The 20328-nt window shown below is 34.7% G+C and overlaps 1 protein-coding gene across 3 annotated transcripts; it reads left to right on the plus strand.

The window, feature by feature from the left end:
* Positions 1-6799: 6799 nt before the first annotated feature.
* LOC149804875 (glycosaminoglycan xylosylkinase-like) lies at positions 6800-16145 on the plus strand. 3 transcript variants are annotated; one of them, XM_089945480.1, is made up of 9 exons: positions 6800-6848; positions 7991-8042; positions 9776-10144; positions 11687-11767; positions 12725-12837; positions 13355-13535; positions 14833-15039; positions 15474-15527; positions 15872-16145. In XM_089945480.1, exons 1-9 carry the CDS (start codon positions 6815-6817, stop codon positions 16074-16076), a joined length of 1296 nt encoding a protein of 431 aa, XP_089801606.1. In that variant the 5' UTR covers positions 6800-6814; the 3' UTR covers positions 16077-16145. The 3 variants fall into 3 exon arrangements, with proteins under 3 accessions (XP_089801606.1, XP_089801615.1, XP_089801597.1); XM_089945489.1 differs by lacking the exon at positions 6800-6848 and adding an exon at positions 6877-6970; XM_089945471.1 differs by lacking the exon at positions 6800-6848 and having other exon boundaries at positions 7889-8042.
* The last annotated feature ends 4183 nt before the right edge of the window (positions 16146-20328 follow it).

Consider the following 20328-nt stretch of genomic DNA (forward strand, 5'->3'; position numbering starts at 1 on the left):
TTATCAGTCTCGAAGACGTAAGTCTGAAAAAATTATTGTTTACAAACTAGCCACATAATGATTACCTACCACGATATTATAGCAAGTCATCCAAGATAGGTGGCACTCTGATCCACATCCCAACTGCCTGGGTGTCCTCTGATGGGTACCACCTTTGGAGAAAAGCCCATTCCCGCTTACAAGATCCCTTTCAATTGTAGCTTAATACAAGGAACAGTTCGGAGACAAAAGTAACACGAGAGACAGAGTATATGTATTTTTGTTACATATTTCAACCAAGTTTTAAAAAATATTACGAGGGTGTGCTCGAAAAGAAAATGCTAACGCAATTTGAATCACATCTCTATACTCAGTTTTATTCCTTTTTATAAACATAATTTGTTATCAAAAAATCATCAGGTTGTAGGAAATTCAGCTACTGTTAAAACAGTTTTATATTACAACGAGGTTGTAAATGTGGCGGGTGACTCAGCTGCTCTAGCTGTGTTGTGTTCGTGTATACTGATAGCATAACTACTTCATCTGTAAATATAAAGATTGATGATGTTGAAATCAAAATGCAAACATGGTACACTTTCTAATTTTGTGTGATTACAATGATATGTGTATTCATTACGAAAGAAGACAAAGTTCATAAATTGGCAGTACTCAGAAAAGACAGATGCGTTAAGATCTTTCTGCATCACATTCCTGAATGATTCACTCAGATATATATTTTAGGTGTCACAGTTTGAGAACCCTTTATCGTGCAATTAAATACAGCTTGTCCGGTCAAGTTCATCTATAGATAAACGATATTTAGGTGTGACGTGACGGGTTGTTATGCCACCATGTGGTAAAGTGTGTAATGGTTGGGGTGGGGTGTTCCCAATACAATTATTATAGAAGCCCCACCTAGGCTCGATTTTGGTTGAAAGTGAAATTAGTGAAAGATAGATGTAAAGCTCAGAGCCCCAAGTCAGCAATGCCGACGGGTACATGTTTGAATATACAAAAATATTGAAATTCAACGAATACAAATTTAATGACATATCAATAATCAGATGATTAAAATTTACCAAGTACTCTCCTTCCGCTCGACCCTGTGATAGCCTATTGCATCATTTGAATACTAGTGGGAGATAGCTTTCCACATGTCCTTGTATTCTACTTATCTGTGTATTTTCCTCTCCAGTTCTTCCAATTCCTTCTCCTCTTCCTCCCGACTTCCTCCAAATTCCTTCTCCTCCTCGGCTTATTTATACTCCTCCTCCTCGACTCTCTCCACCGACTAGACATGTCGACTCCGACTGCACTGCTAGTCCCACTTCCGTCTCCCCTCTTAGATACTCGGGACTTATCTGAACCGGACGTTCTGTCCCCCAAAAGGTTTCCTGTGAAAACACAAGGACGGTACAATAGTTTCCTTAGCCCTCTCATCTCACACTACACTCAGCCTAACAGCAGATAACGGCTATTACATTTCTTTGGTCATGCATTCATTCACAATGAAATACTCATACATTTTTAATACAAGGAACAGTTCGGAGACAAAAGTAACACGAGAGACAAAAGTACATGTATTTTTGTTACATATTTCAACCAAGTTTTAAAAAATATTACGAAGGGTGTCTTCAAAAAAAAAATGCTAACGCAATTTGAATCACATCTCTATACTCAGTTTTATTCCTTTTTATAAACACATAATTTGTTATCGAAGAATCATCAGGTTTCAGGAAATTCAGCTACTGTTAAAACAGTTTTATATTACAACATGTGCGCGCCATTGTTGCACGAGGTTGTAAATGTGGCGGGTGACTCAGCTGCTCTAGCTGTGTTGTGTTCGTGTATACTGATAGATTAACTACTTCATCTGTAAATATGAAGACTGATGATGCTGAAATCAAAATGCAAACGTGGTACACTTTTTAATTTTGTGTAATTACAATGATATGTGTATTCATTACGAAAGAAGACAAAGTTCATAAATTGGTAGTACTCAGAAAAGACAAATGCGTTAAGATCTTTCTGCACACTATTTGCATCACATGCCTGAATGATTCACTCATATATATATTTTAAGTATCATAGCTTGAGGACCCTTTATCGTGCAATTAAATACAGCTTGTCCTGTCAAGTTCCTGTATAGATAAACGATATTTAGGTTTTTGGATCACATTGTTACTCTTCGAGCGCAATGCTTCATTTTTACATGAAATAAAGTTATAATTAGGTCAGAGAGAAGAAACCATCTGCCGTTCATATTTTTCAGTCCTGAGAATATCAAATAACCGAGTTTCCCTGATGAAGAAAACAGTGAAATAGTTTTCTTTTTTATATGTGTTTTTTTTTTCTTCTTCACGGAGACAGTAATGGGCGTATATATGAGGAAACACACACACGCCTCGGATGCGGGAAGTCATGGGTTCGATCCCCGGCCGAGTCATACCAAAGACTTACAAAAATGGTACTAACAGCTGCCTCGCTCAGCGCTCAGCATTAAGAGGTTATTGTTAGGACTGGTCGGCCTGGTGTCAGGATAATGTGGCTGGGTGGGACATCATGATACATGTCTGCGGCATGATGCCGCAGTGCTAGACATCACTATAAACTGCCACACTGCATACATCGTAGCGATATGACTGACAAATTGTTAAAGCTACGTTAAAAATCCAAATCACACACACACACACAATACACTGACTTGGTTTTGACTAAGAAAGCATCGTCCTACGAGAGTTATGACTGTATCATTTAAAAAATGTAACAGTCATCGTGTGCAATTGATGCAAATATACCTCTTGCAAATAAACAATTTTGCATTCCTGTCTTTTAGGCATTAATATTTCTCAAAGAAAATTGTTCAGGGTGACTGACACCTAATAACGTTATAGTAAGTGTAATGTTTTTTTTTTCCAATGAAAAAGATCAAGCATATTTTAAGATTAAATAACAGATTTGATTTATAATAAAGTATACATTTAGCAGAGATGACCTAATGACATCTTGACATCCAAAATGTGGGGAAGTGGATGATCAAAGTAAACATTCATGCCTAGCATGACGATATGATTGGCCTAAAGAGAATTCGATTTTGCACTCTTTAATAATTTGTGTATATCTGCAGCGTTATGTCGAGAGTTCTACTTTTGTCCTGTCTAAAAAACATCATGCGACTAAGGGTATGACAATGCATCCTACCGTGTGCCAACGATGCAAATTTACTTCTCGCAAACACATAATTTTATAGAGCGACTTTTAAAGCTTCATTTTTCTCCAAAGAGAAAATTACATGGTGACTTATTGAGAACTTTAGAGAAAGTTTAAATTTTTAAAATGAAAGCTGGACAAGAGATTTCAAGATGATATAAAATATTAGATTTGTTGCATTACAGTTATATTGCAGAGGAGACATAATGATCAAGTAACACTCACACCATTTATGGCGATATGATTTATCGAAATACATTGGAAATTTACATTCTGTGCAAGATGGTTGACAGCATCTGCGGTAAGCAAAGAGTTCTAATAATGACATATCCTTTCCGTTATATGTCGCGTTAATTAAAGTGAATGTTCTATGGACCAATGGTCGCAAAAATATCTAGGCACTTTATCTACTAGGACACGGAATATACTGAAGGGGCCCCTTTTAGCAATATGACTAAAGATATCGCTTTTACCGATCACATCCATCCCATCTCTGTCTGCGTGGTTTCAAGTCTTGTGTTCGGCCAATACAGGTTCGTCAGTGTGACGTGACGGGTTGTTATGCCACCGCTGTGGTAGGTGTTTTATGGTTGGGGTGGGACGTTCCCAATACCTTTTTTAAATTATTATAGAAGCCCCAGCCAGGCTCGATTTTGCTTGAAAGTGAAATTAGTGAAAGATACATGTAAAGCTCAGAGCTCCAAGTCAGCAATGCCGACGGTTACATGTTTGAATATAAAAAAATAGTGAAATTCAACCAATACAAATTTAATGACATATCAATAGTCAAATGATGAAAATTTCCCATGTACTCTCCTTCCGCTCGACCCTGTGATAGTCTATTGCATCATTTGAATATTAGTGTAAGATAGCTTTCCACATGCCCTTGATTTCCACTTATCTGTGTATGCTCTTCTCTTGTTCCTCCAATTCCTTCTCCTCTTCCTCCCGAATTTCTCTAAATTCCTTCTTCTCCTCGACTTCTTTATACTCCTCCTCCTTCTCCACTTTCTCCTCCTCGGCTCTCTCCACCGACTAGACATGTCGACTCCGACTGCTCTGCTAGTCCCACTTCCGTCTCTCCTCTTAGATACTCGGGGAGACTTAAATTAACCGGAAGTTCTGTCCCCCCAAAAAGCTTCCTGTGAAAACACAAGGACTGTACAATAGTTTCCTTAGCCCCCTCATCTCACACTACATTCATCCTATCATCAGATAACGGCTATTACATTTATTTGGTCACGCATTCATTCACAACGAAATACTCATACGTTCTTGTATGGTACAACAACGTCGAAATAAAACCACGGTGTCAATTACTTCTCATACATACATCAATAAATTGCGTCAAATCAGTACATATTCTTAATCCCAGTATACTGCACAATATCACAGCAATCAGACGGATTTCTTCACATTATAACTCATGCAAAGTATACAATTATTAAAATATCCATGATCTGATATATCCGTACATCCACAGTAACTAATCTTACACACTCCAACCATTTTCCCAATTCCCTCTGATCTTAGGGCAAAGCTGTAAGGCATAGGTGAGAAGTCGCTCGATCTATCGGCTGTGCAGATTTAAGATGCCAGGTCTTCTCTCTGGTGACGGTAACCTTGAGTAAGAGATTAGCTCTAGCCTACGGCAATGTCCAGATATCAAACCATGGCTTGTAATAATACCTTAGTTTATAAACGACTTACGAACTGGGGCTGAGCAAACGTGACAATCAGAAAGCTTGCCAGTAACATACCATGAGGCAGTGGTTTTCAATGAGGCTTTCCCGGGTTCTGCCGTCACCACTTATACTGGCCACAATGTACTGTGTGCTGAAAAACGTCGTTTATACAACATCAACAATATGCTGTATTTACGGTCGAGTGTAAACAGCTCAAACTGCATATGAACCTGGAAATCATAAACCCGTGACGTAGAGATTGAGCGTGAATTTAACATCACACCACATTTTGTTTTATGCCCGGACCGCCGCCAGGTTTTCATAAACCTTTCCCAACATGAGAATGTACTAAACGGTCAATTTATTTTGTTGTATTCAGAAAATTTAACCGTATAAGCTCCTTCAAGCTGTTTTCATAGAGGGCGTTTCGAATGGCTTAGACATTCCGTCTAAAATAAAAGTTTTACAAAGTATTATTTTCTCGGATGTTTGAGATATACAGATCTAGAACATTTTGAATCCAATTACGATCACATTATATTTTTCATTCGAAAATTTGTTCAAAATAGGAAAATCGAAATAATGTTAACTCTATTATTGACTACATGAAATCACTATGTTAATATTTCATAAAATGTTTTATAAATCACGAAGATGCATTTTACATAATATCCCTCACTATTTAAATCATCGTCCAGAAAAACAAAATTGACTAAATGACCAGTGAATCCCCTGGTCTTCATTTCTTTGGTAAATTTAAATCTTGAAGATGAAAAGAAAAATAGTAAAGGATTAATTATCTAAAACTTATTCACGCCCACAGGTTAAGAACAATTTGTAAAATGCTAAGCTTTTAATTATATGAAATAAGGATATAGGCTGAATGAAAGGATTCGCTATTCTGCAATTATTTTTATCTCATAATTTTTAAAACAAATTGATTACACCACCAGAAACATTAACAAAATATCTGCGTCGATTTTTAATGTTAAGAACATAACAAACTGTAACGCAAGAGGGAAAGTCGAGCAAATTTATAGAACGCTTCCTAATAAGCACTCCTGAAAGGAGTTTAGTTTTAGGAAAATATTATCCAATCTTCTGTTACGCGTGTTGTGCATTATCGTCGATTCCGCAAAACGAACATATTTGATATTCTGTGGCCATTAATATATAGCTTTAAAATCAATTTATATAATATAAACTAGTTTAGTTCTGCTTTTAAAGATGTGACCTATACAGTCATCCAAGACAGCTTTCCCGAAACATGACATGTATATGTATGTAGCGCAATTCCGCAGGATTTCTCTGTCGCGTTGATACTAAATTTAAGTCCCAGAACAACACCATTCTTGTTTAGACAAAGTCAAAACGATGCCTATAGACAATGCCTGACACAGTGCTAATATCCTAAACGCAGGGAGGCAATTCACATCTTTCAATTGTGTCTAACCGCAAATGTTACTACGTTCATGTTACGTAGGCTAAAATCATATTTGTGCTAGGATAGGCTCAATTCTCGCTTATAAACTTTTATTAGAGTTACAATCATGATGACTTTAATAAAAGATCTACACCATTTGTCACTTCAGTCAATGCAAATCAACAGCATAATGATTACGGATACACATTTTGAAACTGACGATACTTTAGCAAACAATGGAGAAGGAATCTCATTGGCATGTTAGTATCTATAAAAATGAAGAACGAATCTCATTTGCCAGCAAGTATTTAGAAAGATGGAGAACGAATCTCATTGGCCTGTTAGTATCTAGAAAAATGGAGAACGAATCTCATTGGCCAGCAAGTATTTAGAAAGATGGAGAAAGAATCTCATCGGCCAGCTAGTATGTAGAAAACCTGATTGCATTACAGACTCATAGTTCGCACCAGATCGACCTCGACTTTATACGGAGGAAATAGGTTACAAAATGTGATTGATGAGGACGTCTCGTTTGTACATACATAACACAAGTAGATTTTAGTTTAATTGTTATATTTATGAACGACCTGTAAAACATATTACCTTTAAAGAATCTGTTAAATTCGCCTCGTGGATAATAAGAATACTTATTACACATTTCATAATGATATCGGTAAGTATCAATGTGTGTGTTTGTGGCGGGGATAATAATATTACCTGAATGGCGATACCACTTGTGTCGCTATTGAAGCTACTTATTTTGCTATTTATAAAGTACATATGTCCTTATCGATGTTTTTCAAATGTATTTTCCTATTCTTCGTCCTATTTCATTTTTCTTCCCCCCCCCCCAAATGAACAGCCCTTAAAATAAATGTCGTGACTTTACTGTGTAATAGATGAGGAGGAACCATCAGTAAACGCCAAAATATTTCAAACAATAAAAAATAATTTTCAAATATTAACTCTTTTATGATTAATTTCCCACATGAATCAGTGCAATTGTCAGTGACTGATTTTACATGACCTGCTGCAATTTGGTGCTCTGTGATACAAATCCATGATGGTATTCCTACTTCACTACGACTATGGGTATACGCGTCTTAGAAAAGGCCTCTTTACGAAATATTGTAATAAAATTGTTTGTAAGTAGCGATTCAAATCCTCGTCACAACCATAATCAAGTTTGAAAACGACGGACGAAAACATTCGCTGACAGATGCGGTTCTGTTAAAGGTGGCACAATCTACTTATTGTATATTTAAGCCACACATTTTACACCAAAAGACACCACAAAGGTATTAACAGCTCAAAATATGTATCGAAATTATCATCAACAATAATTTGCTTTACATACTGAAGTACGAATACGCAATTACTATTATAGTTTACATTTGTAGGACATGTCATAAATTAATAATGCATTAGGTGAACGTATTCATTTTTAAATATATACAAAATAACGGTAAAATACATTTCCTTGTTATTTTCTGGAAACATATGTTTCGTTATGACATTTTGTTTAAAATTATCGATTAATGTCTAATTTATGTAAACTAGCTTCAGCTGTTTCTAAACTGACGCTATTTATGAGTACTTAGGCCTGATTCAAATGCGTTTGCATGCCACATGCATGTTGCCGTTGTTGGAAGAAGATTGCATATTGAAAAGACATATTTCTGGTTTATTTCAGCTTTTCGTCATATACCGGTTACAATGAAAATTGTACTGCGACATATATTAAGGTATGTTACATCAAACGTGTATATAGCTTATGATCCTGATTATCAGTCTGACGATAAGAATATTTGCGAATGAAAACGTATGCAAAACATGGTTTCATAATGTAATTTGAATCAAGGTCATATAAAATAGTCTTCCGATTTTGATATCAGCTTCTTTATTTAGTCCTCCTAAGTAAGATGTACGTATTATCGACTTCCACACCTTCTAATGTGGATATTGTACGTAATGATTAAACTACATAAATATAAAACTGAAACTTTACAACGCAACTTAAGTTCATGTAGATGATGTAACATGTTTAACTTTGATCTTTCGAAACATCGACTCTAACAATTCCTTTTGGGTTTTAATGTGTATTATCAGGTATAATCTACAACAGCAATCACATTGCTAATTATGGAATCCTCTCGAACAATTATTAGCTATGCACTCTACGACTTTTGGATTTACTTTTTTCAATGTTTTCATGCACACGTAGTACTAACATGAGAAACAGGTATACAGTATAAAAGTAGACACAATTTCACATTTTTTCAATATAATTCTTAAAAATGATCATGTCAGTGGGATATTGCCACTTGTATGGGCGAGGTGAAGTAGCATTTTGGCACTCGATGGTGGACTATTCAAGACAAATATAAACCACAAACTCAATTGATGGAAATTTTAGCTTTACCTTTCTTTTGATCTAGAATTCCACAAAAGAGCGGGACAAAAAATGATGTACCTATATTAGCCAATGCCGCATGCCAACAAATACATAGTGCCACAATCGACACTAAACCTTAGTCATTCTCGAAAAAATCTTTTTCTGTTGTCTAGTAATATTGCATGAATAAGTTGCTAAACGGTGCGTCATTGAATGACATAAATCTTATAAATTCAATTATACAAACTGACATAATGCATAATAGACAATACAGCACATCATTGAGACGAAGACTGTAGCAGCAAAATGGATGTTGTAGTGACAGTTGACCTGGATTTTAAATCTGGATTAGTCTTTGGACATTTCTGGGTCAACTTCAATCCTTAGTCACAACTTGACAGGTAGAAAAACTACCCAAACACCTGCATTTTTAACTTTGCTTACATGGTCCTAGATGTTTGTAAACTCTTATAACTGAACCTATTCCACATAGAAAAAAGCTGTAATATAACTTTCTTTAATTATGTTAGCTTCGTAGTAAATTAGTTTTTAAAAGCTCTGTTGTCTCTTTTCCATATTATATAAGCATAGATTAATGCGCATATTGTCAATTATTTGTGCGCCACATAAGAATGAATCTTGTTCAAATTTATTGATGTGGTTAATTCTATCGAGCAAAACGTTTTTCCTTTGTGCATGTTGGTTTTGTTCTAACATTAGTTTCATGTGACGGCTATTAGAAGAATAGCTTGATTTATTGTCATCTTGTAGTACGTTTGCAATTGCCACAACAATGCATTCACTCCAATTGATATTTCTAGAAATATTGGTTTTGTTTATCACGAAGATGAGTCGTGATTTCAGCCGATTTAAGATTTGTCGACAAAAAAAAAAAATCTGAACTTTTCCATCTCGTTTTCTAAGGAAATCTACTTATTTACCACACCCTCTCATGGAATGTACGCCTACAGTGTAAAGTATTCCATGTGTTGTTTCTTTTTTCATGAACTTTTTTTCATTAATTTTAGACGTATTTCATGCTATTAGTTTGCAAAGATTTTATATAATAATTTTCTTTTTCAGGATCTTTAAACGGGGAATTGTAAGATACCTGACACTGTTTAGTTTGCTGTTATTTACACTTGCATTGATAGATATTTATGCAAGATCAAATGGCTCACTGCTGACTCGTGTCAATAAAACAGAAACTCACACAATAAGACCAGATCCAGAAGTATCATGTCCTAAAAATCTACCTAAATTGTGGGCAGATATGAATTCCTTAATTGATTCACAAGGACTATATCCAAAGGACTTCGACATCAAGTTGATAAAATCAGCAATAAGATGCGCCACAATACTACATGTAGAACCATTAAAAGTTCAAAATACCTTTAAATGGCTTCTCACACTAGAAGGGGGACAGAAGGTCCTTTTCAAGCCGCAACTTTTGTGAGTATATTGATCCAGTATTAATTTTTATGTTTAATATTAGTTTTCAATTTTGGAATGTCAATAAGAACAAAGTGTATGTGTCTTCTTTCGTCATAATGTCAGGAGGTGAAATGTATCTGTATTCTAGCAACGTAAGCTATGAACATTAAAAGTATGGTTTTGAGAATTTAAAGAGAAATTATGACAGAATAAAAACGAAGTACCGTGATCAAAAAGAAGTAAAATCGCGAAATTACAACCCAAACCCCATGTATCTGTCGATATAGCAAATTATGGGGTTCACTTTAAGTTTCCAATCAATTTTCATTGCCTTTCTGTTATGATTTGCAAATATCAACTGTTACAGCATGAAAATGACAACACCTCCATTCTTCCACCCCCACAACGATTATGAATTTCAATCAAATGTGTTAACGGTCAAGACAGAGAAGTTCAAACATTGCAATCACATGTCCCCCGTGGAACTAAATTCTCGCCTCTGCTGCCAAACAAAGTATATGCCAGGCTTCAACAGTACCGCGTTTTCAATCAATTATTTTGGATCATATCCCCATAACGAGCGAGCTCTGGATTTTACTAAAAGCGATTCGTTGAGGGTATTTAACTGTATAGAAATCAGAATAATGAATGTTAAAACACATAGAATATATTTGTTTAACTAAAAATAAAGGTGACCCATTTGACATTTGCGCTGTGATTTGTATGGGTTAGATCATCCTGCCTTGCCAGTGGGGGTTGATTCATTTAATTCCACATCGATGATAAAGGATGTGAGTCTACAACTTCGGCTAGCGATCATGGATCCTATGTATTCTAGTGCAATATGAAAGGCTAAAAACGAACATTGCGAACTACCTGCAGAGCGTGCAATGTCCGTTTAATGCGCAATATACAAGTTTGGCGGTCTCATTATTGTATCATTTCATGTCCAAATATCCAACTGTGAACTCTCTCTGTGCTTCATAAAAGCCCCGAATTCTGCAAGCTACAAAAGTAATGTTTTATGCTACTCACAAATGGAAACATATTTATTAAAGCATGATAATAAAAGTATATATGTGACAGAACGTGGACCCTTGTTCGAACTTCAACAGATTGTGGAATGATGCAGCCTAATGCTGTATCTACTATCGAGTTCTGCATATTACGTACTATTTTCCAATCTGAGTAACACCCAAATTATTATCGACGAGTGTTAGGATAAATGTATATTTTCTTTGTGATGGTAAGTATGTTTGCGTGCGTATGTGTGTGAGAGAGACTTTTATATACATTTTTGTTTTCACTCACAAAATTAACATGGAGTCCTCCGTACTTCATTTATTTTGTGCATGATTAAGTGATAATGTACACTTTGATAAATGCTCAATCTTGGCATAATAAAACCATTTATAACAGAATCAGATACACAAGCATGGTGCTATCAAAATAGATTTTTAAAATGTATTAAAAGTTGATGGTTATACACAGAATGAAAGGTATTTGTCATTGCAATCTTAACGAAGTAAAGCGCACTCGATATTTCCTTCTCAATAACAGACACAAAGATGAACAAGGGAAGCAGTGTAATGTTGGCTGTGAACATCCCGAGTACGAGATCACGGCATTTGTCATAAACAGGTGAGATTTGAAAATTGTATATTACTATTTATCATACTTTCCATGGATTAATAACTATTCTTGTCTAAATTGTTCTCATGCATCATACCCAAAATTTGTAATTATGTAAGAAACATGCGCAAAACGTTTCGGAGAGAACTTTTCCTGCTAACCTCTGATTCACAAACAGACTCAACCTCCATCACTTCTGCAACTTCATTCTCTTAAATATTATTTGATTCATGGAGCTTTGTGCGTAACGATTGATAAAGCTACGATTATCAGCACTCTACATCAATATTTAGACAAAATTATACCGCTTGCTTATCCGACCCACTCATTTGTATGTCTGCAAATTACTTCTCCTGATTATCATTGGATTTCAACCATACATAGTATCATCCTTGAAGCTGACTTTGATTTCCATTATTGCTGCGTTAGATGTTCAGCACCTACGTCACTTTGTAAAAGAACTTTTGGCCTCTAACTGTCTGGCTCTTAGCGGCGTCGGTATAAGGATACCCATCCACATATAATTTACCCCATACATATTCTTGATCCTCTATTGTAAACTCCTTCCAATCGAATGACTTTTCTATCACTGCACATATAGTACGATCTCAAAAAGCTCAATCCTTGTCTACGTTTCCTTAGCAGATTACTTTAATTTATTGCTATGTTCGTGTCTTACCCAAACCGGTAGAGTATAAAAGTATATTTATGATGTAGGGCATGTTCTTTCTTATTCACTTTGTACTAAGTCGGGCCTCCTGTGCTGTTTTCTTTGGTGGGACTGGATGAGTAAATGCAACAGAATATGTTGTTTTGCTGCCTTATGATCTGCTGTATGTTCGTACATTCAACTCCATGCATTATCATTGCCTGTATTAACATGAGTTTTAGTAGTAGTAGTGGTGCTGGTGGTGTTTACGTTGATATCGAACCTTGAAATTGCGTTACAGAAAACATTGTTTTTAGGTTGCTTGGTTTCAACAACATGCCAATAGCTACTGGAAGACAAATTTCCTGGTTTGAAGAAATTTTTCCGATCGCACCTCAGGACATAAAAGACGCAATACACAAAACGAATAGTAAGTACTTACATTATAACTCACACGAAATATATAAATATGTGGTTTAACGAGTAAAGGCACATTCATTAAATGTCAAAACAATTTTATAGATTGGTAAAGCTGAAGTAATATTATTGCGACAAGACTACGTTGAGAAGCATATTATTGCGACAAGACTACGTTGGGAAGCAGGATGAATATTACCTGTAGACATTTGCTGAGTTGGCGTTCAGTCGATATTTATAGGTTACTGCATTTGTATGGGAAAATATGAACGAAGTTTTCGGATGGAAATACTGCACGACCTTAGGAGTGCAGTGTAGCTATCAGACAAAACGAGTTGATATTTTGTGTTTTTCATTCACATTTTTCAGAAATGAATGTTACAAAAGTCATTTCTAAGAACCATTTATAAATATCTTTCTTGTGCGCTGAGATGGTAAACTGGGTATGCAGGCTGTGTTTCTTAATGGTATTGCGATTGTTTGGTGATATATATATATATATATATATGGTCACTTTTTTCTTCCCACAGGTACTGATGTATGTTTTAAATGGCAGTGCCCGAGTACAGTTCTTATACGCGAATTCTGCTTCTCAAGAGGAATGATACAGGGCTCTGCTATGGTGTGGCTTAACAAAACCATTCGCGTAATGTACCCAGAAAAGACACGCATTCAGTATCATGACTTTCATATATATTCGAGAGTAAGAGAGTAAGATCAATTTTTCTTTATTTCAAATACTCGCAAATTATAATGGCAAAGGGAAAGGGCCCAAACATTTGATATACAACAAACTTCGAATTTTAGACATGTGTTAAATTAATTTTTAGCATGGTGCGAAACGTTTGTTTTCTTTTTAGGAAATTCGGACGTAAATTATTCCCAAATGATACTCTAAAAATATATGTTTTTATTGAATGGCAGTCGCTCTCCAGGATCGATTGTTTGGACCATATGTATACTCTAAAATGTTTCAGAAAGGATAATTTGGCTTCTTCTTCAAATGTATGCTTAACGCTTAATTCAACACTTTTGACATTAGTTTAGTCTATTCAGTTTTGCAGAAAACACGATGAAACAACAAGTATGTGACTGCAACAAATAACGAAACAGTTCTATTACATCAATGTATTGTATCACATTTGAGCCTTCCGTCTATCCATCAAGAAAGAAAAATATACTGCCACTAATTTGTTACATTAAAAAAGTAACATTTTCTTAATACTGTCTTTCTGCACTCTGTTTTGCTTGTTTAATTATAAACCATCGATAGCATCTTTTGAAGGACCTTTAAGCATGTAGCACCTGTTAAAGTAGGTCTCAGTAAGCAAAATGTGCAAGGTGTCAACACTATTAGAAACAACTATGTACGGTCAGTAGGACGCAGTATATTAAAATAGCAGAAGGAATCAATACAATGTGTTTGTCTAAACCATGAAATGCTTGCGTAATACAGCATTTGTTGCACAAATATTTCATTCCACAGGCAGATGAATGTTTTCTCTTTGCCCCATTCACGCTGCTTAGGACTGAAAATATAATTTATATCTTCTTCGAAAAAAAACTTTGATGCTCTACTTTGATAGGATTTCTTCAATGTGTCTTTGAAGTACTGGTTTACTCTAAACACAACTTTCACCGAAACTTCTTATTTTCCTTAATAATTATCAGCAATAATCGTAAATGAGATATAAATATTTTTCTCTACTGATATTATAATCACCCAGCCAGATCGATCCTATCAAGTCTATGTACTAAATTAAATCCCAGTAGCTTAAAGAGGATTCCAGTCATATGTGTAATATTTTGTCTTAATCAATATATTTCCTTTTCAGGTGATAATTTTGTGTAAACAAACTCTTTAAAATGGATAAAGTATTAATTACTATTTACATAAGGACACTAAAGAAGCTTACTGATGTAGACAAAGATGATGTTATGGTGTTATTCTTAAATAAATTCTCTTGCTACTTTAATACAATATTGAAAACCCATTTCATTTTTCCAGTAAATTCAAACACTCATTGCAAGGCCAAGATGGATTTTGTTCCGTGTTCAGATCAAAACCACCATACAATGAAGACAGGATGTTTCACCACATCATTGATATGGCAGTGATCGACTACATATTAAATAATATAGATCAGAGACACACCTATATCTTTGGAGACGACGGCACAACAATAGTAAACGTCATGATTGACTTCGGACAATCGTAAGTATTGTCCTGTATTTGTTTGCTAACAAATAATGCATTTCTCAAAGAATACATACCATTGTCTTACCTAACGTAGCTAAGACACATTACCAACTTCAGAAACAGACTGATTTTATACAGGCTATGATACTACAAAAAATTACATAAAGCTAAAATAAATCTACCGTAATAATAGTGCAGCATCGGAAAAGTTACATTATACTACGCTACGTTGTGTCTAATTCAATGTATTGTTATGTGACGGTTTACAGTAATGATACTTTAAATCCGATATCTAATGGATTCTATTCGATACTTTCATCTTAAATCATTTTCAAGATAGTTGTAAGTATTATTTACCAACATATTATTGTATTGTTATGCATCTGTCCCTGTATAGTTTACCTGTTCTTTCATATGTAAATTCTTATATTCAGTTATACTTTCTCTAGGTTCTGTCCACATCCGCTACTGCTGTTGGGCGCACCAATTTATCAGTGTTGCAGGTAAGAGAAGCACATACTGGAGTTACTTCCGTGGCTTGTAATATATTTTAATTTGCAATGAACAGAACATATGTACCTTATCAATTCAATACAAAGCACTAAAAATGAAGTCTTGATTACATCAACTGGATGTTTGAACAACACAACTTTATTCAATGATTATTTTAAGTAACATATTTCGATCTAAACGTAGCTCCGTTAGGATAGGAATGCAATAAGTTAGTAAATTTCCATTTTCCTGGCTAAATTTTAGTTGTTTTACAAATTTACAAGTTTATTTTTCTGCAATGATATACTTTTCAAATCGTTACAATGGTCTTATTTGTTTTCTTTGATTACTACAGCATTCGTAATTCAACATTCAAGGCTGTGTATCGACTTCGTGACAGTTTAGAGGAAGAGTTTGAAAAAGAAACAAAGGATGACCCAGTATATCCTGTGCTGTTGCCAAACGTTTTTCACCAAATGCAGAGACAAATTAAAGAACTCGTTAGCTTTCTTGATTTCTGTGTTGCTCACAAAGGACTGAAAAACGTTGTTATTGATTGAATCGAGAACAGAATATCAGAAGAGAGGTTTATAGTCGCATATTAAAGGAAACACTTATTAGCACAGCAATATTTTTAGCTATGTACTTTTTTCCTTCTTTTTGCAGGTATAAGAACTTTAGACGTTCTTTACACAATTTAAAATATATTCATATATTGGGAAACGGAATCAACTCTACATTTCAAACATGTCAGGTGTACAAAAAACATAGAATATTAAATACAGTTTGATAGAACAATAATGCCGACTTCCATTACACTCTCATAAGAAATTAATTATTCTGCTACAAATATAGTAAGGTTGATTTTTCAAACTTTTCTAATACAATTTTCATATCTTATCATATAATACTTGTAAACTACGTAATTTATAATTCATTGAAAGACTATATTTTAGTTTAAACATATGTTATGACCATGATAACACAACACGCATGCGTTGGACTCAAGTTCTTCTAATGTATGGAAATAATATTGATATTCAAAATATCTAGCAATCACATTTTAGTTACATCATTGCATGTACACTGAGTAATCCACATAATAAATATATAAATCATAAAATAAATTAAAGGATAGCTACTGATTAATCAACCTATCAATGGATGTGAATTGTATATTACACATAATACATACACACACAAAATATCATTTTGTGTATTCGCTTAATACTAATAGATCATCAAATATTATATCTCTAATCAAACAAATGAAGGAAACTTAGCTGGTTAACATTAATCGTGCCTGATCATATTGTAATGACACTGTCTGAAAGCAATGCTAAAGAAGCTTCATATATCTGGCTTAAGGGCTTTTCTGATACAATATGAAATAGGTCTCTAGCCATATCAAAAGGTGTTCACATTTCCATCTTCAAACAATGTCATTTACAGTTGGAAAGGGATATAAGAATTCAAAAATAAGTTTGTGTCTAAACAAAATAGAATGTGATAGTCAAATTATTTAAAATCTTTGATTAAAGCACTAATGCATATATATACGCGCGCTGGAGCAATTAATAGTTTGTTTTCATATTAAGATGACAAAATTAAGACCGTTTGCGAAATTTTGCAGAAGACGTTTTTCTTAATAATTTTGATTCATGACGTGAACGTGATATTTTATGTGATGAAGGATGGAAATTTAGTGTGTAATTTACTTGAAGTAATTCTTAATATACGATTTGGCTAATTTCGGACTTATTTACACTGAATTTTAAAGTACCCCCCCCCCTTTTTTTGAGCTCTGTTTATGTCAGACCATTGTTACCGGTCAGCGCACGCGTCCACTCTCTGCGCATGTCGGATAGTCCATTGGCGGCGCGTGTATACATTTCATTTTATATTTGCTTTTCGACCGGTCCAGCGTCGGGTCGGGCGGAATCGCTGTTTGCGGTTGTTGAAGGTAGTACAGTCGCCATTGCTTGGCGTTAGACCAGTCCTGTGTTGTTACAGAGTTACTATATCGAGACGATACGATCGTCTGGTTTGTTTTGGCGTACAAGAAGGTAAGAAATTCAGCTTGGTCCCATTAATTACATGACTTATCAAATTATTTCATACTTTCCTAATTTCCTTCCTAAATTTAGTCTCCATCCACCTAAAATACATCCTTAATTTGTAACTGCTTATTTAACTAATTGAGCTATCTTTCTTTCTCTTCTCTCTGTCGTTCAACTGTTAGAACTTTCTGTCTTACTCTCCCTCTCTTTCTCTCCAATAACTAAATTCTGTCACTGAGTACCCTTTTATTAGAAACGAACCTGGGTTAGAATAAATGAAATAAGTGGGGAGTATTTCAAGGCTTCACTCCGTCCATTCGTCCACTATCTTCGCCGGTGTACACCGCCCCCCCCCCCCCCCTTCCCATCAAGCGGAGAAAGCCCTATTTAGATTTTGTAAAGAATTGCCCCCGTTACATTTGATTAAGGAGTAAACTAACCTGGGATTAGATAATGACAAATAATTTCAGAGTCGCTCATCATTCCGTATAGAATTGTGACGTCTAGATTTTGCTGTTACGATTCCTACAATATTTTCGATGGATACATATCGCCCTTAGACATTTGCGTTTGTGATACCATTCTAATTAAAATACGTACCATAAATGTGTAACTGATGCTGCTAGGTTTTAATCCATAAATCTGACCTTTCGTCCTGCATTATATATTTTACTTTATATACATGGCAGCATAATTCTCTGTTAACGATTGTGGACTTTGATTATTGCATTCCAACTGAGTGGTACCTTTCAACTTTGTAGTAATTAAGACCATTACGTTTAATATATTTAACATGTCAACGTAATTGTGAAGACGATGTTTAACGTATCAATTGATTCACCAACAAAATAGTTTTGAAGAAGTAACAAACCTATTTATTCGGAGTGTGAGGTCCGAGTTCACAAATGATAATCAGATAGAACAAAAGACACTACTAGGAATATCGATTAAAGTAAATAAAGGGATGCTTGTTGCCCTCAGGAGCATTATTAGGTTTCAATTTTAAAACTTAACAAAAAGCGAAAAAAGCAACAAGTTAATGAGTAAATCTGAACAATAAAGTCTTGATAAATCTGATACCTCCGACGTTTTTACAAACAAAAGTGTTTAATATCCCTCTAGCCTTTATTTGGTTCTGAAGCAGCTTTAGTAGATTTTGTTGCAAACGTTTCGAAGGGAACGCTACAGTACTGTAAAGTATTACAGTATAGTTACATTGTAACCACTGCTGTAAGTAACTTAAAAAGTATATATGACATGGAGAGTAAAGCAGTAAGCTATTAAGAGAAATGTAATATGATAGTTACTAAGTACAAAAAGTACAAAGAAACAAATAATGAAATTATGAATAAAGTTGGCTAAACAGAAGGACACAGTTTTAAACGGCTTCTTAGAGGCGGGAATGAAGTTAACGAATAAAGGTTTAAAGAAGATTACAACGAAATGAAGGATACAAATTAAAAACAACCTCTCTAATCCTTGTATATACACGTTTCCTATACAATGGAAATGTATACTACATAAAAATAAAAGCTTCACTTGAGAACCTGAATAGTTTTACAGTCATTATATTATAGAATATATATTTTACAGCTAGTTATTCAATATTTCAAATTAGCATCGGACAAAGCAAAACAATATATTATAGTAATGCTGCGAATGTAAGAAAACATATTTTAATTCCAGATGGATTATATAACCTTAAATGCTGCGTGAGCAAAGTCAAAGAAGAATAACTCTCAATAATCACGATGAAGAAAGTAATAATATTAAGTGCTAGGAAGACAATTAAAAAGGTCCTATTAACTCAAAGAAATAATTATAGAGTGTATTTAACCGACTATTTCTCTAAACTAAGATTCAATAGTCAGAGCTATGTACAAACCTCTAGTAAATTGAATGCAGTTTGCGGAATTTGAAACCTATTAATATGTATATTTTCTACGACCAGATCAATAACAGCAACTTACTCAAGCAGCAGCTCCAATGAGTCTTCGACGTCTTTTTGTCCAAGCCTATAAGCAGAACTTACAGTATTGAGAATTATAGGGCCCAAAATCATATACGTCTCTTATAACAAGTTCAAAGGTAATGAGTGTTCCAATTAATTCCAGTTTTAAATGTGTTCATGTACTGATGGACTTGACAGAGCTGATGTGCAAAGAATCGTTATGTATCATAGGTAGATCCATGTAATCCCGAAAGTTCTTCAATGAATTCACAATAATCCAAGATGAGTGTTTTATCGAAAATGTCAATTACAATCAATATTTTGTCAACACCTGATTCCTTTTAAATTATATCTGAACACTACGGTAAATAGTTTTGAACATTGAAATTAAAGGAAGAAAGGCTAATCTTGGTGATCTCAAACTTCTATACTTCTCTCATTGACCTATATAGCAATAGTAATTTCAGAAAACCTTTATCATCTTAATTGAAAATTATTCCAAGCTGTACACAAGTTTGCTTCTGCAACCCTCTAATGTCAAAATGTAGGCTTATTAAAGCTCAGTCTTCAGCCGAAAGCCACGGAAACATATGTTTACAACTTACAAGCAAAAGAAAACTAAGTTACGAACTAAAACTCCAACTTCATTCTCGGACATGACCATATACCATCCCCTTACAGGAAATGGTAAAGAAAACTTTATGACGTTCCACAACAAAAGCGGAAGTCGAACTTTCTTTCCGACCTGAATTAAGTACGACTTGAGTTAGCCAGCCCCACTTATTAACATAACCTTATCTA

Source organism: Sinohyriopsis cumingii, chromosome 2 (genome assembly GCF_028554795.1).
Source record: "Sinohyriopsis cumingii isolate HCF-2022 chromosome 2, ASM2855479v2, whole genome shotgun sequence".
In the NCBI taxonomy this organism is placed as follows: domain Eukaryota; kingdom Metazoa; phylum Mollusca; class Bivalvia; order Unionida; family Unionidae; genus Sinohyriopsis; species Sinohyriopsis cumingii.